General features: G+C 40.6%; 2 protein-coding genes across 7 annotated transcripts in view; one reads left to right on the forward strand and one right to left on the reverse strand.

Moving 5' to 3' along the window:
- The window catches only part of SESN1 (sestrin 1), a 79,285-nt gene extending 75,111 nt beyond the window's left edge, over positions 1-4,174 (forward strand). For 5 of the 6 annotated variants that reach the window (XM_065681095.1, XM_065681100.1, XM_065681101.1 and 2 more), the window contains 5 exons: positions 553-665; positions 902-1,092; positions 1,341-1,485; positions 2,625-2,678; positions 3,063-4,174. In XM_065681095.1, coding sequence (XP_065537167.1) covers positions 553-665; positions 902-1,092; positions 1,341-1,485; positions 2,625-2,678; positions 3,063-3,149 — 590 coding nt within the window. In that variant the 3' untranslated portion in view covers positions 3,150-4,174. The remainder of the gene's footprint in view (positions 1-552; positions 666-901; positions 1,093-1,340; positions 1,486-2,624; positions 2,679-3,062) is intronic. The other variant, XM_065681096.1, reaches the window with a different exon arrangement.
- A 2,615-nt stretch (positions 4,175-6,789) lies between these two features.
- ARMC2 (armadillo repeat containing 2) overlaps positions 6,790-25,893 on the reverse strand; it is a 63,465-nt gene continuing 44,361 nt past the window's right edge. The window contains exons 14-19 of the mRNA XM_065681102.1: positions 18,983-19,304; positions 17,340-17,462; positions 15,361-15,474; positions 13,890-14,022; positions 11,544-11,701; positions 6,790-7,228 (exon numbers count right to left, since the gene is read on the reverse strand). Of these exons, the coding sequence (XP_065537174.1) occupies positions 7,092-7,228; positions 11,544-11,701; positions 13,890-14,022; positions 15,361-15,474; positions 17,340-17,462; positions 18,983-19,304 (987 nt within the window). The 3' untranslated portion in view covers positions 6,790-7,091. The remainder of the gene's footprint in view (positions 7,229-11,543; positions 11,702-13,889; positions 14,023-15,360; positions 15,475-17,339; positions 17,463-18,982; positions 19,305-25,893) is intronic.

Consider the following 25,893-nt stretch of genomic DNA (forward strand, 5'->3'; position numbering starts at 1 on the left):
AACAGAAATAGAATCTCAAGAGAGAGAGATTGCAAGAGATTTAAAAATATCACAAGACACTGTAAAAAGAAGCCCTTACAACGAGCAGCTATTAGAGCGTGTGAAAGGTTGCTTTCCAGACAACTGTGAGACAGTACTTAATCTCTTGCAAGTTTAGGGTTGCTCACTCTTCAGCAGTTCCCTCTGAAATAAACTTGGTGTGGAAGTCTCAGAGGTCTGTGTTCTGGAATAAGAGCTTTTCCCTTGACATTTTCACAGACCTCTTGAGCTAGGAGCAAAGCGTCCCCTAGACATAGGGGACAGGATGAAGAATGGCAGACAAAAGAAGGGGGAAAGAGGTGTTTGTAAGAAAGAATCAGTGTTTTTTCTGGAGTTGCCTCAAAAACCCAGAGCTGCAGTGACACTGAGCTGTAACAAAAGCTTGTAATACAGGTAGGCCAGGGAAAGTGTGAGTTTAGAGCACAGAGACCCCCATTCTTCTGCAAGAGTTCTGCTAGTACATGTCCAGTCTGTTCTTACTGAAATTGTGTGAAATTCTGTTTGAATTTACAGAAGATGAAGAATCAGCACCTGCAAGAGATGTGTCTCGCCACTTTGAGGACACCAGCTATGGTTACAAAGACTTCTCCAGACATGGGATGCACGTGCCCACCTTTCGTGTTCAGGTAACAAGGCCGGGGGCTGCTCTCAGGAGGCTTAGGGTGCTGTCAGTTTGTTGTACCAGATGCCAAACCTGGACATTGCCAGGCTGTAACTTAGTGCCCCCTGGATGCAAAGGCTCAAAGCAAGCAAATGAACACCCCCCACAGATCACCTGCCCCAAGATAAATTGCAGTAAAGTGCTAGGTGTGCACAAGTTAATTTCTGAAATGCTCCATTCTCCATTTTTACTTATTTTAAGGATTATTCCTGGGAAGACCATGGCTATTCCTTGGTTAATCGTCTTTACCCAGATGTGGGACAACTACTTGATGAGAAGTTTCACATTGCTTATAATCTGACTTACAACACCATGGCCATGCACAAAGATGTGGATACCTCAATGCTACGACGAGCTATTTGGAACTATATTCATTGTATGTTTGGAATAAGGTCAGTTTTACTGCTTCTGTTCTAAGCAAACACATCACTTTTTAGCACTGGCCTTTTGTTCTTTATCAGATTGAAGCAAAGTTAGTTATAGCAAACATGCAGGTATTTTTAAACATAATTTTGTCTATGGGAGAGGGACAGAGGGTACAAATTACACAGTAATTTATTTTGCCATAGGAACTTAAAACCACTGCAAGTGATGTAACTCGCTCTGGAAAATGAAAGTGTTTTTCTTTCTTTCTGAACAGATACGATGATTATGACTACGGTGAAATTAATCAGTTGTTGGACCGCAGCTTTAAAGTTTATATCAAGACTGTGGTTTGCACTCCTGAAAAGACCACAAAAAGAATGTATGATAGCTTCTGGAGGCAGTTTGAACACTCTGAGAAGGTATGGTTTGCATATGAACTGTAGGTCCACTTGCCACACTTAACAGCCACAGTCACCCAAGTAGCATTGAGGCTTTTAGCTGGTGTTAATGGGGTTCTGCTCAGATCCAGTAAATTCTTTAGGAGCTATAGTACTTCCTAGGCCGAAATAATTTATTTCCTACTGCATGCTTGCAAGCAAACAGCTGACACAGACTGCACAAGCTCTGAACTGTATGGGAGGATAAAACCTAAGTGGCGCAGCATTCCCCTTGGCTGTTAGCTCCTGTGCCCCAGAAAGGCTGTGAGGTGATGTGAGGCCCTCAGACCCAGAGCAGCCACCATCCTGGCCCAGGGTCTTTGCAGTCCAGTGATTGTTTTTAGTCTGAATGGCCCAAAGCTGTTACTTCGTGTTAAAGCCTAAAGTCCTGCTGCTGTGTGACAGTCTGAATTGCACCTCCCAGAAATATGTTGTGCTGTTAACTCTCAGGATATCTGCTCCATCAAGTTCATATTCTCCAGAACTTCTCTGGAAGAAAAGCCCCACTTAAAAATGAATGCTGATACAGTGCTGAGACATAAATGTGCCTTACTCAGTGCTCATATCATTGGAGGCTCTATTTGTGAAAGGCCAAACTTGTGAAAGGCTAAACTTGTGAAAATAGTTTAGAGGTACCCAGTTATAATAGGGTACTATAACCACATTGATTTAAGGTTGTTCAAGTGAAATACTATACGTGTGTTTTAGTTAAGACTAAAAGCTTTTCAAGCACACAAATCCTTAAAGCCCCAAACTTTGCATCTCCAAAGCCATCAAAATCCAAAGACCATACATGGACATGTCACTGAATGCCATCACCATCCATCCTCATGGAAGGCAGCACATGCAGCCATTCCATGCCACAACAAACTCACAGCTGACCTGCTGTCAGTGAGAGAGTATTCTTCACCTTCTTCCCCACACAATTTCTGATATCATCCTCAAAGAAACACAGTAAAGACATGGAGGACATGACCTGGGGAACTTCATTTCTTACCTGCAAAAGCTACTGTCTCAATAAAGACAATAATTTTATGGCATGTTATCTTGTGCTTCATCTCAGCTCACCACTCCATCCTGTTCAGGTGATAATTACCTGTGTGTTTCTCTCTGTCCCACAGGGGCAAACGACCTTATCACCTCCTCCTTTGTTAACAACCCCCTGTGCTCCACAGGTACCAACTACCCTTTTGCCTTTAATTGATTAACTTTTAAGCTAAATTTGAACAATTATTTCCAAGCTGTGCACAATCTGCTGCTGCAGAAGGGCTTGTGTGTTTGAAAGCTGCTCTGTTTTTTCCAGCTAAACCAGTTGGTCTGTTAAAGGGGACTGCCTCTTCCTGTGACCCTGCCCCGCTTAAGGGTCTCTGTGACCCGATACAGACATGTTTGCTCAGTCTTTGCTCCCTCAGCAAGCTTTACAGATAGAACTAATTATCTGGGTAGCCAAAACACAAAGTGCTGCCCCACTGCTGCTGCTAATAGGAAACCCACAGCCCCAAAGCCATGCTTTCGCTGTGAGCACACCATTAAAGTGCAGCTTGTTTTCTTTCCTAAAGGTCCATGTAAATTTGCTTCTGGTAGAAGCTCGGATGCAAGCCGAACTACTTTATGCTCTGAGAGCTATTACTCGCTATATGACCTGATATCTCCAGCTGCCTGTCGATGTTGGAATGTTCTGCAGCGTGGCAGAGGAAGATACGAAGCCTCAGGACCAATGGTAGCTCTAAGTTACAATGCCCATTGTGCCATAACTCCTTTAGTTTCACCTATTTCCGTGTTTGGAATATCACTGCTGCTGCTCGGCAGTGAACGCTTGGCAGTTGAAAAAACAGGGGTGTGTGGCAGTGCTGCCTGCTCCTGGTATTTTGGCTTTAGACAGCACAGGACTCCCTGTGAACTTGTGGCAATATAGCAACCGATAGATGCATAGATCTTGTGTTAAGGCAAATCCTATGGGAGTTGGAGCGTGAACAAAGTGGGACTTGATGACATTTGCTTTCCCTATGAGAATAATTTTAGAAAAATCTTGATGCTGCTATTTGTGCTGGTGAAGCGAACAGCCCCGGGCTGTTCCAGTTAAGCTACAAGTGAAAGTGAGCACTGCTATTGTCTGAGCCTTCCTTGTGTGTGGTTTCGAAAAGCCTTGTTATTTAGATTTCTTCTTTAATCAGAACGAAACCTCTTGTGTCCACACTGATCATTTGAAAGATAGCAGTCAGTTTTCTCTAATAGTTTAGCCTTAAAGTGCTAAGGGACAGCTGCCCAGCATAGTGTGGTGAGCTCCAAAGTGCAATGGGCTTCCTGTGGGAAGCAGGGGACTCGTGTCCTCAGAGCTCTCTCGAGATGGAACTGCGCAAAGTGTCGAGTGGCTCCTCATCCTGTTTGTCAAGGATAATCAAGGAGGAGCTAGGACAGGTGTGGGAATGTGTTCTAGGCTGCCAAACAGTCCTACTGTATTACGTGCCCAATGCTGGTCTTACTGATTTTTGCAGTTGCTTAAATAACTAGGCTAAACCCATCTATTTTTAGCAAATCAAAACATGATTACAATGCTGACGTTTAATACACCGTGGGTTTGGAGAACACATGAATACTTTTGTATGAGTGTGAATTGCTTTTTAAATTTGTCAGTATTACTGGTATTTTTTAAATAAAGGTAACAACTTTTTCTCTTGGCGTTTCCTCGTGGTTGAACTTTGCACTTCCGTTCTTGCTGGTATACTCAGAAACGGTTCAGAGACCATTGTAAACTGTTGGTAACTGAGGAAACCTGCTGAAAATGGCAAAAGGAGATTTTGTGCAGTTGAGTCTAAAATGATGGGAGAAAACACAGTTTTAAAAAAACATAGTTTGAGTGAAGATCTAAATCTCTTATTACAGTGTTTTCATGCTTCCCATAGTCTTCAACCCTGTGTTGAGGAATACTCTGTCATACTGGGTTTTCTCTTTCCTCCCAGGTAATGGGCAGAGATTACAACTGTATATTTATATAGTCACCTATTTTCAATAACCAGCTCTAAATATTATTTTAAGAATTGAATTAAACTGATTTTAAAATTCTCTTGTAGTGAACTTAGCTCCATCTTTGGCTGCTGATTTCCATAGCCTGGTGCCAGAAGGGCATTTGCCATTGGAAGGACAACCAGGTCTGAGCAGCTACCCTGAGGATTTTATGGCAAGAGGTAGCAGGCAGCAGGAGGGTTTGCCACAAGTGAGTGACAAAGCCTTTTGGACACGCTCCTACTGCTGGCTGTGATGGGGGTTACCCTGTAAGTGTAGAAACCCCACCTGCTTACAGGAAGGAGCCTTATCCATAGGGCAGGAAAGAAACAGATTTTCCCAAGTCCACCAGCAGAATGAAATTAAGATTCCTGTCCCTTGGCCTGGTTCTCAGTTAGCTCAGACTGGTTGCTCTGAATACAGAACATTCTGAGAACAGTTTTAAGTTTACAGTCCAAGAAGCTAAAATATCTAAAAAGATCGAGGGGAGAAAGATTAATAAACTGTCAAAAAATGTGACTAACAGGAAGCATCTGCTGTTTCCTCTTAACTAAAAATGCAGGATTTTTAATTTTCCACAGCCAGAGCAAAACTTTCCTGTGTAAGGCCACAGCATAAAGCTAAGCTCTGCCTGCCTAAGGACTCAGCAATGCCTCTCCAGTTTGTAAGTGGAGTTTCTGAAGCACCTGATACTCTGGTTGCTTTTTGGGGGTGGTCAAAGGCTGACAGGAAATTTTCTGAGAAGCCTGAACTGGCTGTTTCTGTCTTGTGCTATCCAGGCAAATGCAGGTACCTGCAGACACACTCTGCCTTCTCAAGCAGCAAACACTGCAGCATGTGTGTGCCAGTGGCTTCATACGGTCACATTTTCAACCGCAGCAGTAACCACAACCTGCAGCTAACCCTAACTACACACCATGCTGCTTACTTTGGAGAAAGGGCCTGAAGATGGTTGGGCATTTTCCATGCTGAGGCGTCTGTGGTGCTAAGCAAAAGCAACCAAGCCAAAGCTGTTAAGTACAGTGGCAACCAGTGGCAACAGCAGCCGTGTGTGACAGCAGGGCAGGAGGGAGAAGCCACAGGGCTGCTTTGGCCACTGGTATGGGCTGGCCTCCCCTGCAGGCTGTAAGCCCTGATGACTACCAAGCACCTCTTACAGAGCCTCTGCACCACTCCCAAAACCAGGACCATGAAATCTGTCCGCCCTGTCCCATTAACAGCAAAGTCCCTGACAAGCAGGGACCTAAACTACGAAGAAAGTTTCCCTGCCCTTCTACTACAGCTGTGCTTCCCAGCCTCCTCGCTTCATCTCCTCACCTGGAAGCAGAGGTCCAGGCAATGTCAAAGCTACAGCAATGCCACTGAGGGAGCTCCAAATTGCTGCCTCAAACCAATTCCTCCAGCCTCTCTGAGGGGATTGCCAGGGGAAGACTTGCTCTCCTGATGCACACAGCACAACACGAGGCTGCTGACCCTCAGGATCACAGCCAGCAGCCCAGCAGCCCCTGCTCAGTGGTTTGTTCTTAGTGATCTGCAGTCAGAAAAGAAGCAAATGGGTCAGGTCTGTGAAGCTTTCTCTAGCCAGTCAGGCTGTTAATGCTTGAGGCCAGTGATGCACCTGCTGAGCAACGCAATTACACAAGCAACAAGCAGGGACTTCTACACTCTGAAAGGATGAAAACTTAGCAATAAGACAGCATCAGTCAGAAGGAACGTGAAGGATGCAAAGCCTTTTTGTGCCCTGTGGATGGAAACATGAGCCCAGGGGAGATGGCTGGCCAAGACAGTCTGAGCAGTACAGGCACACAGGCCTGGGAACGTGGCAACAGCTGAAAGAACAACACACCAGACTACCTAAAATCTTCACTTACATCAGGGATAGGGGTGTTTTGCCTTAAGACTTGAAGTCCCAATTCAGAAAAGCCTCTTTCCAACACAGCTGGACCTACATCCCACAACCACCAAGGCAGGAGCTAAGATACCCGAGCCACACAGTATCAGGTAGAGAAAGGGGGATTTTGCAAAGAAAAAGGAAGCAGCTTTCCCCCTGGCCATGGGCAGCACTTGATCTGGAGAATGAAGCTCAGGATTTAAGAGCAGAGTGCATTTGGGTTACTCTTGCTGGAGAATTCATAGAAAGTAAAAGTGTGTCAAAGCCTGTAGGCAAGCTGCGATTCCAAGCACGTAACACACTTTTACAGTGCACAGCATTTTTGGTACCACAGAGGCCCACTGGTACCACTCAGTGGTAATTTACCTTTTAAAAATGAAACGTTCAGCAAGTAGTTTCGTTTCATTTTCCCAGCCAAGAAACTATGCAATTAATAGACAGATCACACCGAGCAGCTGCTTCATCAGCTTAAATACCTTGTAAAAAGTAATTACACATGCAAAAACTGGATGCAAGCTTCTCAACAGGTAGGATCCAGTATATAAATGCCAGGCTTTACTGACTTCTTAAAAATTAAATTGCCACACTGTCCAATATACTTACCAATGGCAAAGTACAGGTATATTAGAAATGTAAAGCTGGTCAATCTATAGCACCAAAAAAATATGACTGATTAAAATGGAGTAATAGCCAGTCACAGGTGGAAGGACTGATGATTTTGAATTCTATCAAGAAGTTTTTCTGCCACAGGCTTGAACTCTCTTTCCCAATACAGTTTGTGGTAGTCCCTTACATCTCCGTCGAGGCTGTAATCCAGCACTAGTTCTGCATCTGTAATCAAAGAAAATACCATCAGCAGTTCCGAGTAAAAATATTCCCAACTATGTACTTTATGGCCACAGCACATATAACTTGGCATTTGTGTATGTTGGTGGATTCAAGACAACTCTATGTGGAAGACAAACTAAGCATCACTATCTGAGGGACTTAACTGAAAATACAGGAGGTTAAGGTCAGTAACATGGTAAAAAGGAGACTGCAAGTTCTTTTTATTCTCACACCTCATAGGTGTAGCTAAACTGTATCCCCAATATCAAGCATTTACTGTGGCTGTCAGCCTGGAAACTACTGGAGTTTTAACATGACCCACAGCAATTTTGCTAATGTAAGCAATCAGTTAATCTGACTACCACTATGTTTTTCATGTCACAAATTGCTCTGCTAATCTGGTTCATTAAGACTTTCAAATTGTATTTACTATTATACTTAAAAAACTTAACCACACACTAGTTACTGTATCACTGATGCCCCCTCTTCCTCACAAACTTCATAATTAAAGTAGTAGGATACTCTTGAGAGATAAGCCATGTTAGGAATGACAGGAGGTCATCACTCGTTATTCCACATCCACTTCACATAGCATTGGATGAAACACAGAAACAAACCCTCACTGAAAAGAAGAAACCAGTCTGCAACCCGGAGCTTGCTCCTGACTGGTAACACTGAACAAATGTTTTCATACAGTTTAGAAGGCGGCTATTTGACAGCCTTAAGGCCATAAATGTTCCTAAAATGAAGATACAACCCTGCACCCAATGGGCACTCTGACTTATCTTTGTCCTAGACTGTGAATCTGTTCAATAAATAATGCTGTAAGGGGAGCTCACTGCACATTGACAGCAGGTAAAAGACAACTCTGAAGATAAAATATGGGAATCTTCAGCTCCAAGTTTAAGTCAAACTTTGTGTAGAAGACAGATGCTCAAACAGCAATTATCCCCATTTAAGCAAATGCCAAGGTGCCTATGCAGAGCATATGGCCTGAGCTGCCACGGCTATGAAAGAAGAGATGATGTTACTTTGGCATAGAGATGGGCTCCATTCCACAGACAGTTACCAGTAACTGCAAACAATACGTGACTTCTATGCCACTACAGTGTGTCTAAATGAGCAAAATTAAAGAGATGCTGATTGTGAGGTAGGTTCCAAAAGGGGTTCTGCATAAGGAGAAGATGCCATATGGAGGATTTCTGTGATAAAGAGGGAAAAAGAAAGTATTTCAAGAAAGAAGACTTATACCTCTGCAGGAAGAAACCCAGTAATCAGAGATAAAATCCAGCCTCAGATACCAGATCTATATTTGATACATCATAGGTTCTGTCCAACCCAAATGATCCTCTGGAGCAGAGCCACCAGAGATCAGGATGCTCTGGTCTATGCACTGTTGAGTACTGAGTATGTCTGAGGATGAAGATTCCACAGCCTTTCTGGGCAGCAAGTAACAGTGCTTGGCCCCTGCCATGGTGGAAACTTCCTAATATTTAATAGAAATTTTTCTTACTGCAACCTGTGCTCCAGTACCTCTTGTCCCATTTAACAGCACGACCCAACATACCTAAAATGAATCTCAGCAGCAGAGAAGTGAGAGGAAGATAAAGGATTATGGGTTTTGTTTTCAGGGAGAATTGCTTTGCCTACTCCTGAATGATTGTTCTAGCCAAAGTAACTATCTTCAAACATGGAGCAAAAGACATTAATCTCTTTTATGATACAGCTGTGCCCCCCAGAAGTTGATTGAATATTTAATGGAATCACTGAGGTCAGGAATTCGAGTCTACCAGAACAAGGGTCAGAACCAGTTCAAAAGCTGAAATGTGGAACCAAAACAGTATGTCTGTCTATCTCCCAAAGTAGAATGAAAGTAAGACGGGATAGGCAAGGCCCAGTGTCCCACATCTAAGCTGTGCATCCTTGGAGAATTTAATTCTCCCACGACCCTCCTCAAAACTAGCAAAATTGGGTACTGGCCAAACAGCATATGAACTTGGCTGCGAGCCCAGGAGTGAGACAAGCACATGCGGTCCGCACGCTATGAGGGAAGCACAGAGCCAGAGTACAGACTGCCTGCAAGGGCTACCCATCCCTATAACTCTGGCAAGACAGGGGCCAGGAAGCCCTGGAAGCTGGTATCCTGCCATGTAAGAGTTCATGTGTACTGAGAGTCCAAAATAACCCCCTTGAATTGATAGTGCAAGTAAAGGTGAACAGAAGGTCTGGAAAAAAGAGAGGTAGAAAGGAGATTTCACTGAACAACCAAAGAGAATAATGTTCTCAAGACAGAGGCTCATCTCCACTGCTGCTCCTGAGGGACAGGGGCAAAGCAAAGCTGCTGCCAGGGGCCTGGAAACACCAGCCTGCAGCTGTGAAAATGATAGCGTCACTGAAAAGCAGTGCCACTGCATCTCAGCTGCTGGGACCAGACAGGAAAAAAGAAAAACAAAGGGTGCCTTTTGTCCAACCTTTCTTGGGCCCAACATCTTTTGAAGCTATTTCCACTCCCTTTTGGCTCCCTCGTATCTTTTGTCATCTTGTGCCAGGCAGGGGAACGGAAAACAAAGGGGACAAGGCCAAGCACAGCAGGTGAAGTGAGGTGTCTGCTGTGCCATGCTCCACTTTTTCCGTTTCCTGAGGGCGTGCTGATGCTTAAGTACAGTCCACTGACTGTCAGCAGTTGCCTCCTGCTTCCTGAATGATAGAATCAGAGCAAAGACGGTTCAAGGCTGTTACTGGATACAATGGGAGGAGGAAGATGTAGGACAATATTAACCAGCTGCTATTACTAAAATTTGTTGGCTCTTAACACATAGAAGAACCAGATCCAATAAGACGCACTTTTTCTACAGCTATTCTTCAGAGCAGTGTGGAGACAGACTTGCCTTCTCATTTAATTGTGACCTAGTTTTAATTAATTGTCATTACAGTTGCATTACAATTGCAACTGCAATTCTACGTGAACTTCCAGTTCACTAAAGCTGTACCAGTTAATGAGACTTCCAATTACTACTCAGCCTAGATTCTGCAATCAAATTAACTGCTGGAATAAGCAGTGTTAAATGCAGAGCCAAAAATAAGTAAGAACTTTCCTGGACAAAGACATATATTTCTTGCTGCATGCCAGAAAATTCAAGCATGACAGTGGCTGTAAAGTGTGCAGTTCTGTTTCAGAATGTTAAAAAGTGCACTAATGATCCTGAAACACAGGATTTTCAGACAGATAGATGGAATTACTGCTCACATTAAGATATGTTCCATCAAAGCAAGGAATGTAACGCAAGGAAAGGTTACAACAAGAATAACAGTAATTCTGGCCTCACAAATCCGCCCACTTTTCTGATTGTCTAGAACCAAACCAGACCACTGGGATTTCACTTTCTGTCTGGGTCTGACTAACACAGCCTTCTCCACAGCAAGCATACATACATCTTCATTAAATTTCCAATTCATATAAAATCAAAATTAGTTAAGGTTTGCTTCAATTTCATTTACATTTTAAAGATCTTGTTCTAAAAGATAGTTGCAACTGGCCTACCCAAAATAAAATCATATCCAAAGCAGTGCTCATAAAGGAAAAAAACTGCGTATATAGTGACTATATAGAACTATTACATAGCAATTAAACTCTGTAAAATTTGAAGCAAACACAAATGTGCAGATGAAAAGATCCAAGTGGGTAAGCAAATCAGGGTCTTAACATTCACTTGTGGGCACCTTCCAGCCTGTGTCTGTGAAGAGGCACAGCCTCCCTTGCTTTAGGGAGCAGATGAGAAATTCTCAAGACGTTGTCCTTGCCCACAAGGAGATGATGACGGGAAAGGAGGGCGGCCAAGGGGCTGAGCAGCAAGCTCAGCCTGTTTTACCACTCAACCCTTAGGCTGAGGGGAAAAGCCACATTCCCTGTGCGTGCTGTGCGGTAACCAGGTGCATCACAGCTGAGCCCCTGCTTCTGTCAATACCTGCAGTGCTTTGAGGCCAGAAGGGCCCACATCCAATGAAAAGTATGTTTTGCACTGAAGGTCTATGGGATAGTTGGCTCAAGCAGGCAAAAAGGCAGCTGGTGACAAGCATTAGCAGCATGCTAACTAGACAAACTATAGTGGGGAGTGACAACAGCCAATTCCACCTTGGCAATCCGTAAGATCTGGGGGAATGTGCTGAATGGCAATGAACCAGTGTACTGCTGGGATAGTCCACACCAGCCAACCACTTAAAGCTGCATGACAGACTTCCCACCCAAAAGAATACTGCCTTGATTTTGCTCTATTTATTTCCTTTATTAAGGAAAAGAGACCAAGATTATGAATCTCACCTAAGAGTGATCTGAGCAGCACCAGCAACGTCTCAGTATCTTCTCCAAAGCATGAGGCCAAACTTGTGATGTTTTCACTGTAGTTCCACAGGGTTTTGCATATCAAACAAGCCAGCTGCCAGTCTGATGGCCCAAAGTCTTGTAAACAGTCAACTAACCTGTTGGTATAAAAAAAACCAGTGTTTTGCTCCATGTAGTTTTCTTCTAAGCCCTTCAAAATCTGGTAGTCTAGAAATGTATGCAGACTCCATGGAAGTCTGCAGAAAAATTCTCTATTAATAAACTTAAGATGCTACTTTCTCCCTGAGTAACTTCTCCTTTCCATTTAGTCTAGTTCCCTAGGGATGTGAACGTGCCTTTTGTCTACACGTATGTGCGTTTGCCTGCCTGTATCTGTCTATCCCCTAGAACGTTTTAACCCAAATGACCAATTCCAATCACACACATCACAAATGTAACCATTTCAAAGACACTAAAGTTCTATCAGATTTCATGACTGTCTGTAACCATCCCAAATCCATGGCTACCAGTAGAGCACAGACTGCAATGGGAGCCAAACCTCATCAGGCACCAAGAATTCGTCTGCAACAGACGGTATGAATGCAGAAAAAGCTTTGGTCAGAATATCCAGCTTATTACACATCAGAGGATCTGACCAGAAGACAAATCCAAAGGAATTTACTACTTCCATGACTCACAGAATTACCTTTAACATTCAGTGAAGCCTGACTGTTCTGCAGATCTCGCCCTTTATTGTATTTCCTCAACCTGTGCTCCTCCCGTCCACTGGGAATGCCAGTTTTATTAAGGACCATTAGGTTCTTGACCTTACTCCCAGTCTCATTTCCTTGCAAGTATCAAAGGCAGGCTCGATAATAAGCAGGACTCTGAAATTAAGCTGTAACTTTTATGCCTGCACCAGCTATCCAGAATTCCCATTACCAAACAGCAGTGTTCACAAGTCCCAGGGCAGCAGAAGTAAATGTTGTTTTTCACTTGGTGTCCCTAGTGACCTCTCATAATAGTAACCCTTCACTGCTGCTCTTTTCCCCAACCCTACGACCTTCTCTTTCTGCTGCACTGTGAGATTTATCATCTGGTGATTAGTAAAGGGAACGCGGGATAACTATTACATTCGGGTATGGCTGAAAATAGCAGTAATTGAAAAGCAACCAAAAGAGGTTTGCTCTTTCTCTCCTCTCTGAAGGCAGGCACTGTGGAAGACCGGGAGGCATACAATGAAAAGCCAAATGGATTTGCCCTATTTTTCTTTTTTAAGTTTAACTCTCTGATGAGACTAATTCCATGTTTTATTAGGGCTACCATATATTAATACAATAACCTCATTTTCAAAAATCCACAGAGCCAGTTTGGCATAGTCAGGGTGACCTCCTTAACAATCACTTCCAAATTCTCTAGATTTATTTCATAGTGTTACTTTTTTCCCCTTCCTTCTTCACGAATCTTCAGAGAGAGTACAGAAAGTTCTGTATTTGACAGAATATAAATTTCTCACATTTATTATTCAATTTGCCTCTAACATTTTTATTCTTCTTTTTCAGCTTTATATTTGGTCTGGTAACTAGAACATGGGAAGGAAGGATGAGCATACTATGCATAGTTTATATTGCAATAAAAAGTAATTATATGATGTATGAGCAAGAAAGCATTTCAAAGTTAGGCGTACGGTTGCATAAACGTAAGTTGTATCAACTGCTTTACAAGCACAGCAACATGATCTTTGACGTTGCTCCAGTTAAGCTGGATCTGCTATTATCTGAACATCAAGGCTACAAGTGTTGCATCCACAGTGGGTTTTCAAGACCTAATACCCCTTATAATAAAAGTGCCTTAAACTTGAGTTATTCTGCTGAGCTTGGCCACATCTGGTAGTTTTCCCTGCAATACTAAGTAGTTACAAAAACTGCAAGAGACCATATGGGATATCCTAGTTCCTGAAGTAATCTTCACCCTTACAACAGATGATACACATTAATGGTGCCTATTAACTGTAGTCCACATAGGATCCAGTTAAGTCAAGCATAAGCCATGCCTTAGTTGCTTTGTTGTATGGTACTCTCCTCTGCTGTATCTATCAGGAGGATCATTGGGAGATTATTTTATGGGGTTTGGCTCTGCAGTAGGCTAAACCATTCTAATACTTTTGCAAAACAACATAGGAAAAAAGATGAAAGGCTCTTGAAGAGTATTAGATGCTGATGATCTATTTAGTATATATCCTTATTAGAAGTTATTTGCCCCAGTTAAAAAATAAGAATCTGATTGAAACTCTTCGGCCAAACTGCTCAAAATTGCCTTTTTTCATAAACATAATCAGGAACTTACTTTCCAATTCCTCCTTCCTCCATCAGAAATGCTCGTTTGTTCTTATCTACTGTGAGATTGAGCAGAACTCCACAGGCAGAAAAACAGACATCTTGTTTTTTGGCATCAAGCAAAGCAATCATGAACTTGTGTACTGTATTGTAAAGGAGGAGACAGTATTACTGGAAAGATGGACTTATGTTACAAGTGGCATTACAACATCCTTATTAAACATGTATACTCAGAAAGCAGTCAAATGCAGGGTGCCCTACCCCAAAATTTAACCTTGTAGTATACTACTGTGACATTTGTAGAGTAGGCACATGACCCATTGTAACAGCCATGATTATTTCATCATGCTGAACACCAGCTTTCTTCAATAAATCACATACAGAGTCACAGTTATAAAAATACACTGACACAATGTGAAAACCCAATCAGAAGAAATTAAATTGGCAAAATTAATTACACCTTATTTCTTAAAAGTATGACCCTCCTTTCCATTGCAGTCAGCAGAAACTGCTGGGATTCGGCATTTGGTACTCCCAGAGGGACATTCTCACCTCTGCGAGTGGCCAGGTTGCCCTACACTGCACCAAGCCCAGCTGGAAGTGCTGCAGCCTGGAGCTCCTGCAGGAGACAGGCAAGAATCAGACACTAGACATGCAGCATCTTGCAGCACTTGCTGACACTGAACTCAGGAGGCAGTAAAAGGCAACCCCAGCGAGGGACTCAGTCTTGCCTAATGGAGAGGCAGCCTCTCAGCTGTTCCTCAGCTTGGCACATTGATACCACAGTCCTAGTTGGAAAACTCAGTTCTTTGCCTGAGACAGCTCATCAGCAACCAGATATTGTCAATTTGCCCTTTGCAGATACCTTCTCCTCCAAAGTCAGTAATACGTCCACCCTTCAAAGCAGGAGTTGTGTATTGTTGCGTATCACCTCAATTTCAGCACTGACAGGTACGTGTGAACTGGTGTTTAATTAAACTTATGGCACATCCTCTGTGGATACCAAGCAATTGCCATTTTTCCCAAGGCTCTTCAGATACCCAAAATCAAAGAGGCTTGAGAAGACTTGTATCCTACTCCACCCAGAGGCAAACAGGAGATGTCTTTGTTGAGACAGTTGAACATCTTAAATGCATATTACAAAGTGCTAACAAGCTGTTGAACTGTGATTATGAGCCTAAATGAGAATTTGGTTGGATTTTCATTTATATCATACCACTACTAACCTGCAGGATTTGAAAAACTGAAGGAGAAAGGGCACCATGGCATATTTTTCCTACTCCACTATTTCTGTTTTAATGAAACTGAAATAAAAGGGTGTTTATAATGCCTGTGATTGGATTCTAACATTTGCCTAATTTTGCAAAACATCAGAGAAGATTGCTTCTACCCTTGAACTAAGACAGCTTATTAACAATCCTCCCTTTTTAGAACTATGGACATTTAAAAACAGGACTCCTACAAATGCAAAAGTAACTCACTCTTTTTCTGTATGATGAAGTCACAGATCTCATGATACTGGGAAAGATTGCCAAATGCTCTCACAGCCTCCACAACTCCATCCATACTGTTGCTCATTAACAGCTTTAAAAGCACTATTGGTTTGCAGAGGAATAAAAAAAACAATTAGTTGTATACCACAACCATGTGCTTGGCTTTTTATCAATAAATATAAAACACAAACAGCAACAGCAATAAATGTAATACATGGGAACAGTTATGTATCGCCTGGCTGCAGTGAAGGGGGTGAGCTGATGGTAGAACAAGAGCTAAATTGTGTAGGGCTTTGAAGATGAGACAAAGAGCTCCAATATGGGGCTAAACGCAAAGGAACAAATGAGGAGTTATGAAGACAGCCTACACACAGTGGTAATAATGGGAGCCAGTTTTGCTATACAGTTCTGAGTGGGCTTATGTGAAAATCCAGGAAGACAAAGAAGAAAAAAAATGTTGTAATATATAAGAGAATTGATTTAGATCCTGAACAGATGGTCTTATGGTGGGATGTCTCCTAAAACTCAAATTATTCTCTGACTTTAGCTCAGTGCTCCTATAACAAGCAAATACATTTTCTCTGAACAGGGCTACTTAATATTGCCCCTTGTCTGAAGCATTTACTTGCTTGCTGCTTTTCTGCTTAGTGGTTACACATATGACTAGTGTATGTCTTCAGCAGATAGAATAAGACCTTCAGTACCTCCTAGGAAAAGCTACTAATGTAGGTTTTTGATGCACAGCAACGAGCAGTGTCAGAGGAGTTACATTTATCACTCTCCTATGAGCATGAAGTGAACCATTGAAACCAGTTTATAATGTAAAGGACTCAAATCAGTCAACCTTTAACTCTTCTACCACAGAAAAGTGAGAGAAAGAAAAATCCTAGGAAAAGATTTGACTTCACTTCCATTATTTCCATCTTTGAATGTTGCAATACTGAACATGCCTTGATGTCTCTTAAAGAGACATCTGAAATGATTCCTTTCTTCTCTTTGGGATCCACCATTTGTATCAAACAGCAAGTATTCCCAAAACATCTCCTGGAGGAGGAAGCCTGCTGGTCTCCCATCAACAGGCTTTCTCTCTCCTCAGTTCAGGCAGAGAAAAGTGATGGGGCTGTTTCCACAGGCTAACAATAAAATCAGGAGAGGGAGAGCAAATGGGGCAGGCAGAGAAGTCATTTGTTTCCACATTTCTCCACGTAGCAATAAGAGACAGCTGGCTTAGGGGTGATAAAATGACTCACGACGGAACAGCAGAATGTTACCTAAAGAGATTCTGATGTCTACCAGTCAGGGCACTAGGTTGACAGAATATTTTTTTCTACTCTTCATTCTACCTGTTGGGCAAATTTCACGCTCCATCTCTCCCCCTTGTTTTGTCTATTTAGACAGAAAGATATGCAAGACATAGACTCTACCTTCTGTGTAACAGTAACACGAGTCCCAGAACTCAGATGCAGTTCCTACACATCGCTAAAATATGACTATTGTCTACTACTGTCAGAGGTGAGAGAATCACACAACTCCTATACTGCCAATGGATTTATGAGCCAGAAATAGACATAAATCAGATTTTGCAGGTCTAGAAGATATTAAGAAGAAAAAAAACCCAAAACTTTTACTATACTCTGATAAGAAGTAAAAAGTAACATGATTATTTTGGCTCAGGCATATGGGTTTTGAACAAGCCTAGCAAAATTGCTGAACAGAAAACAATATGGCAGATTCCTTTCAGGAAGTAAAAGAAGTGGTTTTGTCAACAACTTAGCTGTTTTCAGACAAGTCGTAGAACTACGTTCCAAAAGAATGAGAAATCATTATGGGAAGAGTTTAGTCCTATGAAGTTTACATTCATGCAATATGATACCACCAAACACTAGCAGTGTCTTTATTTCCTGTAGTGTCAAAATATTTTCACTTTCAAAAACCTATACATAAAGTATTAATTTAAAAGTCCTTACTTTCAGCAATGTGTAGCTTTTTCTCTTGAACAGCAGAACTCTTCACTTTGTAGTAGGATAAATTGTTGATTGTCACTGCAGCATTGATGACCAACTCCTCACACTCATCAACTGACTTGTATTCTGAGAGTGAAAAAAACCCCAACAAACATGAACATATGCATATGCAGATACACAGAGATGAGTCTAACTTAGCTGTACATTATATCTCGGAAGCGAGCTAAATCATAGTTTACATGGCCACTATTACAGACAACTATTCTGTTTTGCAGTAACATGGCAGAAGCTAACAGGAACAGCTGATCCAAAACTGGCAATATAAAGTCACTCTTTCCAGCTCTTCATCTGCAGAAATCATTGTGACTAAGGCAACACGGTTTAGAATCTACTTAGTTAAGACATTTTACAGATTCTATTTGCTATTTTAAGATGGAACTGAGGAGAATCCACATGCAGAAATAGGCCTGTGTGACAGTCATAGACAAATACCAAGGATTGTTATACTGAAGTGTCAGGTACCATGAAAAATTGGAGGGGAAAAGAAATTAACAGTATTTTGAAAGATTCTTTCTCTCAGAGTTCCTAACAGAATGTTAACCAGTGTAAAGACTACATCAGCAAGTCTGAAAGTCATGTATACCAATTTATCTGAGGTTTCTGGCCTCAGAAACCAAGAGTGAAGGAAATAAAAAGAAGGTTAAGTTCATAGGCAGAGAGAACATTTGGTAATAAACTGATACAGTGCTCAAGAAGAGGGGAGGGTGGCAGAGAGAAGCTTTGAGGCTCAAAAGCACTTAATGATTAACACAGTTCCAATGCAGGAAGCTCCTACACGGATTAAGACAGAACAGACAAAATTGTAAGTCTGCCTTCTTTAACTCACCATGTCTGGTGGTTAAGACTTGTAAGCTAGCATATAATAAGGTTGATTGTCTTTGCATAATATTTAATGCTCTCATCACATCCTAAAATACACTAAGTTATTTGTGATGCATCCTGTCACTGCTAAACTATGGGGAGAAAAGGCTACACAGTCCTAGCCTGTAATTAGATTTACAATGGGATCGGTAAGTGCTAAAGGAACTGCAGGCCTAAGCCTCCGTTTGTGGGGAAAGGGCCATTTTCTTCTGCCTGAAAGAGATAAAAGGTTGGAAATTTGAAAAAGAAGAGGCTGAAAGTTATGGGTACAAAAAGAATACTCAATCCAGAACAGTCACAAAACCTGCAAACCTAAAAAAAGACAACTATTACCAAACACATCAGTGTAGCCCCTGATAAGAACAGACTTCCCTTATATATGAACTCTGAGAGATGTATTTAAAGTAAAATTTGTTTACTCCTCCCTAATGATCATATCTGCAAATCTAATCACTGAATTGAATGTTTCTACATCTTTCCCCAGAAACTGAAAAGTCAGTAGCAAAGCGGCAACACCTCCACTGTCTCAAACAGGCTTCCTATATAAAACAGGTTATGAATATCAGCAGATTGACTTTGTTATTTAGCAATGGAACCAATTTAGTTACGGATCAACTTGTGTGTTGATCCATAGTGAAAAGTGATCCAAGAAGGTCAAGTAGAAAAATCCTAAACTCTTCTTATAGACTGAACAAAGGTAACAAACACAACATAGATTTTATTACCTAGTACTGTAACAAGCAATTCTACAACATGATGGGCAACTGCCAGAGCTGCTCCTATGCTGGGATGAACAGAGAGATTGGCCAGCACTCTTATCAGTTTTATCAGAATATCTTCTGCTTCTGAAGGACGCTTTGGTTGGTTTTTTTCTTCCCTTCCTTTTTCTCGGTACCATTTCTGTGTATTCAAATCAAGTTCATGGTAGGCTTTGAATAATGATATCAAGGTGCTAATGCTTCCTTTTTCTTGAAAAAATTGCTCACGGGGCTGGTCATTCTTTGCTGTTAAATTACCAAGAATGAAGAGAATACGGATAACCAAATCCTGCAATAAACCAAACCATATTACACAGAAAACATCACAAGCTATTAGCTGCTTAAAAAGAAGATACTACTTAATTTGCTTCACAATTCACTTAGTAACAGGTCCAGAACAACTGAAGGAATGCCAAATACAGCAACTAGAAATAATTTTTATGCTACTATTTTTCATAAACCGGTTTACAGAAGAAATCAAAAACATCTGACAGAACTAACAGAATTGGGGTTGTTACTAATGGGATATACTTAGTAAAGGTCATCTATTTTTACCAAGCCCACAGTAATCCTAAAACATCTTAAACCAGCACTTTATATAACTAGAATAATAATACAGGCCAGACCTTATTAATCTTTCAAGTAAGCAAGTGTCAGTTGGGATGGCCAAAGACCATGACCTTCTCTTCTCTAGGCCGGTTACCCATTGCAGAGGTTAAACTACTTCCCCTTGATTTGTTAAATCCATGTTAGCTCTTACTTATTTCCTTGTTAAGTCTTACAGATAGCTGAATTATTTTTTCCAGATTTTTACCAGAAATGTAATCTAAATTGCCTGGTTTGTTAGACCCCAATTTCTCCTCTTTCCTCTTTTAAAGACAGGAGCCCTACAAACTTGCAATCCTACACAACTTTACAAGAATCCCAGAGACATTAACCTTTCTGTCCTTTTTTAAGCATCAAAGGGTAACTTTCATCAGGCCTAGCTGGTTTGAAGACACTTAATTATGCTTCAGCTCATTTTCTAGTGAGAAAAGAACTCAGGCTGAAGTAGAGATTAATCATTTGATCATACTTAACCCCTTCAGAAAAAGAAGCAAAAAAAGGCATTCCACACTTCACTATTCACAGTGGCATCTGTCAATAATCATCTGAACACTGCAGCAATTATTTCCTTATTTTCTTTTCACAAGTAATGTACCATACAAAGCTATTGTGTTTCTTTCTCAAGTCGCATCTCATTTTGTGCTTTTTCTTTTCTGATGATGATTTTATGTGTTCTTGCTACCCTTTTATTCTTACGATTGCTAAATGAGACCTATTCCTATTTTTGTATAGTATCTCGATCTTACGATTTAACCAAGCTGCTCTCTTAAAGCACTTTCTATCTCTGCCTTTCAGTGGAATACAGAATTACATCTCTTGTTGCTTCATTTGGGACATGAATACCGAGAAACAGTATTCAACAACATGCCCATCTTTTTCTTACCCACCTGTACAGAAGAAAAAAAATACAATTTTGAAGTCTGAACTGACCTAAGTATAAACTTCTTACAACATTTCCTCTGTCACTTGCATCAAAACCTACTCATTTCCCAAAAGAAAAGTCCATAGCTTTATTTTAACAGTACAGGTAAAGTAACAACATTTCTTCAAGTACAGCACAACCATCCACTCTTGGCTGCTAAAGTGCTGTACTTCCACTAACCCAGAATTTCACTAAACAATTAACATGCTAGTTATCTTCAAATATAATTATATTGACAGACATCCTAATCCTCCCTGGTACTAACAACATAACCTAACCAGGCACAGCCTAACTTGTTCAAGTATAGATACTAATATTGAAGGAAAAAAGAGATGTGTCAGCAGTGAATCCTTCTTTCATACATGCCTTTTATCAATACGTTTCAGGTCTTAAGCCTCTGCCATAAGACATTGGCAATAACATCCTCTTAGGTGAGACAAGGAGGCACAAAATCACAGGGTAAAGAAGATGAATGCTATCCCTGAATATGAGGAGCAGGCAGTTGCCTAAGTAAGGAAAAGTTTCTCACTTTCCTGTATTTAATATGATCATTCCACAGGACCCACTTATTTTTTTTAACTAGGCACCATATTTTTGCTAGCATCTAAATGTCATCGAGACAAATTCCTATGAACATTCTTACTGACTAACCACTAACAGCTTTCACCTTTGCTGGCACAACCCCCAGCTCACAAAGGATGTAAGAATTTGAAACAAACAACTGATGAATCAGAAGAGAGAACTGAAAAGAGCAGGCAGTCTAGTTTGACTCGTTTATATTGACTTTCTAATTTTGGTCAAAACAGTATCAGCCCAGCAACAGCTCTACCCAATCAGAAAACAGACAAACAGGTACTGTACAGCAATCAACTGATATTTTGAGAAGTGTGATCTCAACTGTGCTTTCCACCTACAGGCTAGCAAAACAAACTTATAAAGTACTTCTTTTTAGCTAAGCACATCCAATTTTAATAGCACATTACCAAAGCTTCATTATCTTGCAGTGAAAATTTCACTTGCAGAGTCAAAGAGAAAAGCTGGTACAACTTCTCCTGAGTAGTATCATACTTAAGGTTTTGTATTATTTTTGGCTATATATTTTTTTAATGCTCATTAGTAAGCACTACAAGAGTAAGAAACACCAGCTTAGAATTGCTGTGTGAAGAAATTCATGTAAAGATGAATGGCATTCTGAAACTGCTTGCAAGACTAAACCTGTACAAGGCCCACAGGCCTTTCTGTACACAGTGAAAAAAAAAATCAGTACAATAAATGAGATTATTATGCATCTCTAAATGTTTGGAATATTAACTGCATATGGAATTTCAGACATTCTTGCATACTTACAGACAAATGACATTTATTACATTCATTTATATAATTTGGAGGTTTTAACATGTAGGCCATTAAAGACAGATTAAAGACAGGAATTACACTCAGCCATTTCCTCTTTTTATAAGGAGGCATTCATGCGAGACATGCTGTCCAGAGTGTGCACCAAAACCTGACTGGAAGGTTATATATGAGACCACATAGTTTCACTTATACAAATTTGAAGAAACAAGTCAAGAAAAGCTTGAGAAAGAGAACTGATTTTTTTTCTTTGCTTCCAATCTGCAAAGCCACTGTGATATTTTTGTTTCTGAAGTGGTAATGGCACCATATATTTCATCAGCATTTCATTCCTATGTTTCTGACAACTGGAACATATACATTTGATCACTGAAATGAAAGATTTCTTTGCTTATCTACTTTAAAAATCTGTTACTTGCACTGCCCTAGTAGCTAAGGTACCCAATGTACTTGCTGAGTCACAGAACTTGACAGCAGTTTATATTGGCAATTGAAAGTGTACCTGCCTTTCAGTGTAAAGCATGATGAACAGAGATACAAATAACACAGGTTTGCTTCTCAGTAGGAAAGGAAAGACAATTAGATCAGCAATTTCTAACTAAACAAGATAAATAAGGGAGGGGACTCCATTCTAGAGTCTGTACAAGTTGGCCAAGTACCTGTCCTTAGTCTGGTTAGTTGTTAGTCTGTTGTTAGTTGTTAGGGTGGCTGCACCCTCAAAAAGGGAGGAGTAGTGTGAAAAAGAGAAATATTCAGATGTCAGGAGCCGAGTTCCTATTCAATCTCCATCTCCAAATGAAATGTGCTTTCCATGTTACACAGACTTCAATGGAGGTAGCCAAAATTCAGTATGAACTGCTTCTCATTCAAATCTAATTTACACTTCATTTTCAAATTTGTATTTCTGCCTTATTATGTACCTTGGAAAGAAAACTTGAGAGTTTTCCTTGCAGGTTCTGATAGTCTGCTTACAGACAAAATAACAGTAGTTATGGCATCCTGGAGCTAATCTCTTACAAACACAGTTAGGATTCATCTTGAAGTGACAAACTGGCTGTGAAAATTCCTGGTCAAGTCCAGAAATAACAAATGAGTCAAAATGAAACTCAGTTTCAAGAAAAAAAAAGGAGGGGTGGACTAGGATGTAAAATACATTGGAAGTATCAAAAGCAAATGAAGTTCTTGACTGTGGGACCTGAAATAAGGAGCAGAGAGAAGCTAGTCCACAGTGATAGCAGGGAGTACTTTGCCAGTAAAGTACTCTCTCCCCTGCAAATATGAATGAATTTGAGAAGAGGCCATTACAAGAACATAGTTATATCTCGGTGTATCAGGCACCACAATTAGGACCCTACCCTATAATTTCATACATCCCCAAAATATAATCTATTTAGTTAGACTTTTCAGAAAAGGGTTCAACTGCACTTAGTGATTTTTACCAATGAAGAACTTCGTGCACTTACGTTTGTTTGAGGACATGTGGAAATGAAGAAAAGCACTCAAATTGTCACCAAAACAACATTTGAAAAGCAACATACACTCTCTAAAAACACATTTCAGAAATCACAAATTGAAAAAGAAGTGGAAAACTGTTATCTCCCCATAGTATTGCTCGAGTGATTACTGATCTCCCTCATTAAAATCATTATTCTTATTACTAGTTTAAATTTGTACAGCTTCAGCCACTCTCTCTTTTTCCCTTTTTTCCTATAGAACAGTCTACTAACAGAAATGTCCTCCTTGTGCATTCTACTAATAGACAACTTGCTAATGGTCTGACTTTTGTCACCAATAAATTAATTTGATTAAATCTTGGGGTCTTTTTAACACATCATTATTTTAACTCTTTTCAGAGCTGTTCCAAATCTTTCAACGTTTTGCAGAAATTAATACCAAAAAACTAAGGCAAAATATTTTAGTGAAAGCGTCTGTCCTACCAAGCACTAATATCTACTTATTTTTATTTGATATTCTAATGTTTACTGATCTGGTAATTACATTAATTTTCTTGTATCTTTTGATATATCAGAACAGCAGGTTTCTTATGATATATGCCAGTGCAGACTGCTTGACCACAAACTTTTGAGTTCTGCATTCCTGGTCATTTTATATTCAGAGTACATACCACATATTCTGAATTTTCCTTACCACCTTTGCCTTTTCTTTCACACACACACAAAAAAATCCAAAACCCAACAACAAAAACCAAACCCAAAACAACAAAACCGCCACAATCAAAGTATTAGGAAGATGCAAATACACCATCAGCTGAGCATACTGTCATAAATCATTCTATAGGGAAAGAGTGACCTTCTGTGTTTATTCAGACTTATCAGCAGGAAAATTCCTTCAGAGTTGTCAGAATATTTATCCTAAAATGGTTAATTCCTTTTGAAAACACAGTTAATTCAGAGAGAATGAATTATGAGTTATGAATATGCATGTGCATACACATAACAGAGGAAAATTACTATGTTCCCTTCATAGCTTTTTTTCAGTATCCAAGGCACTATTATAATATTGGGCAAGGCGGAATGCAACTGAAAATATGTATTTGTAAACGCAAGAGAAAAGAACACATTACCTATGTAAGTTCTTCGTGAGCTTATCTTGACAAGCATTCAACAGAAGTGGTGGCATAAATAGCACCCACCCTCCATTCACAGCTTGGTTCCTCTCCCATATTGTTTCCTCAGCATCTGTGAAGAAGGAGCTATTTGTGTGGCTGTTCAGCAAACTACACTGGAAAGCAAGATGCGATTATCCAGGAAAGGACTGGGATTGGGTGTTTTTTCCAGTTTTAAAGTTACTGGAAGCTGGATCAGTTCTGTGGCATGATGTATCACTCTGTCACACAAACAGCTGCCCTGAGCCCAAATGAGGGACGGCACAGAGGGGAAAAATAAGTAACCGAAACACAAAGAATACTTGCATTAGCCAATGATGGCCATTTCTTTAAATGCAAACTATGGATACAGAAACATCACCACCACCCCCAATAAAGATAACAGTAATTAAAAAAGGCTTCATTCATATCTCATAAGACTATGGCGTCACTGAGCAGAGTACCAATAATACTACCACAGCACTTCCAAAGGAAACATGTATATCTGAGCTAAACATAGCTGCAGCACTAGCCTCTGTTGTTAAGAGCTTGTGGCTGCTTTGGGTGACATGTTATATGACTGACAAACAGACAGCGTTCCTGGGAGCTCATCACAGAATTCTTCACAAACCAGCCAAAAACCAGCCAGTAAGGCTAGTCAATGCAAGCAGATAAGCCTTCATCTAACAAATAAAGCCAGAAACAAAGTGGAGAAATTCTTTGCCTTTACAGGCCCCACCTGTGGGGAAATTCTATGCATTTCAGGCCCCATCTGTGACAACCTTTCCCATTGCAGCAATCCTAAGAGCAAAAAGGACATTCAACAGCCCTGAAATGAGTCTTTCTCTTGGAGGGAGGCAAGAAAAAGCCTCACAAGCAGAAGCCTGCACGCTCACAGAATACTATAAATTTATTTAGGACCTGCTACCTGGTACATGCACTTGGGAAGAAAGCTGAGCAAATCCAGGAACAGTCAGTGAACCCAATAAATGAGGACATATCCTTAGAGAGGATGCCAAGACAACATCAGTCTAGTCTTCATTTAATAAATTGTTTCTGACAAACTGATTGTTAACTCAAACAGGTAAAGCAACATGCAAATCAGAATTGTAAATTAGTGCAGTTCTACTAGCTGATGCAAGAGATGCAAAACCAATAACAAATCTTTTCAAACGTACCAGGACCAGGAAGTTGTCCAGAATCTGCAGAACTAATTGATGATCAGGATGAGACAGAAACACTCAGAAAGGAAAATGTCACTACAGAGAAGAAAAATGAGTTCTTTGCTTTGATAAGCTGACTATCAAATTTGGTGGCCTTCTTAGACAGGGTTACAGTGCTTGGTGGATAAGGGAAGAGCAACTGATTTCATCTACCTGTACTTGTGCAAAC

This window comes from Lathamus discolor, chromosome 5 (assembly GCF_037157495.1).
Source record: "Lathamus discolor isolate bLatDis1 chromosome 5, bLatDis1.hap1, whole genome shotgun sequence".
Classification (NCBI taxonomy): Eukaryota; Metazoa; Chordata; class Aves; order Psittaciformes; family Psittacidae; genus Lathamus; species Lathamus discolor.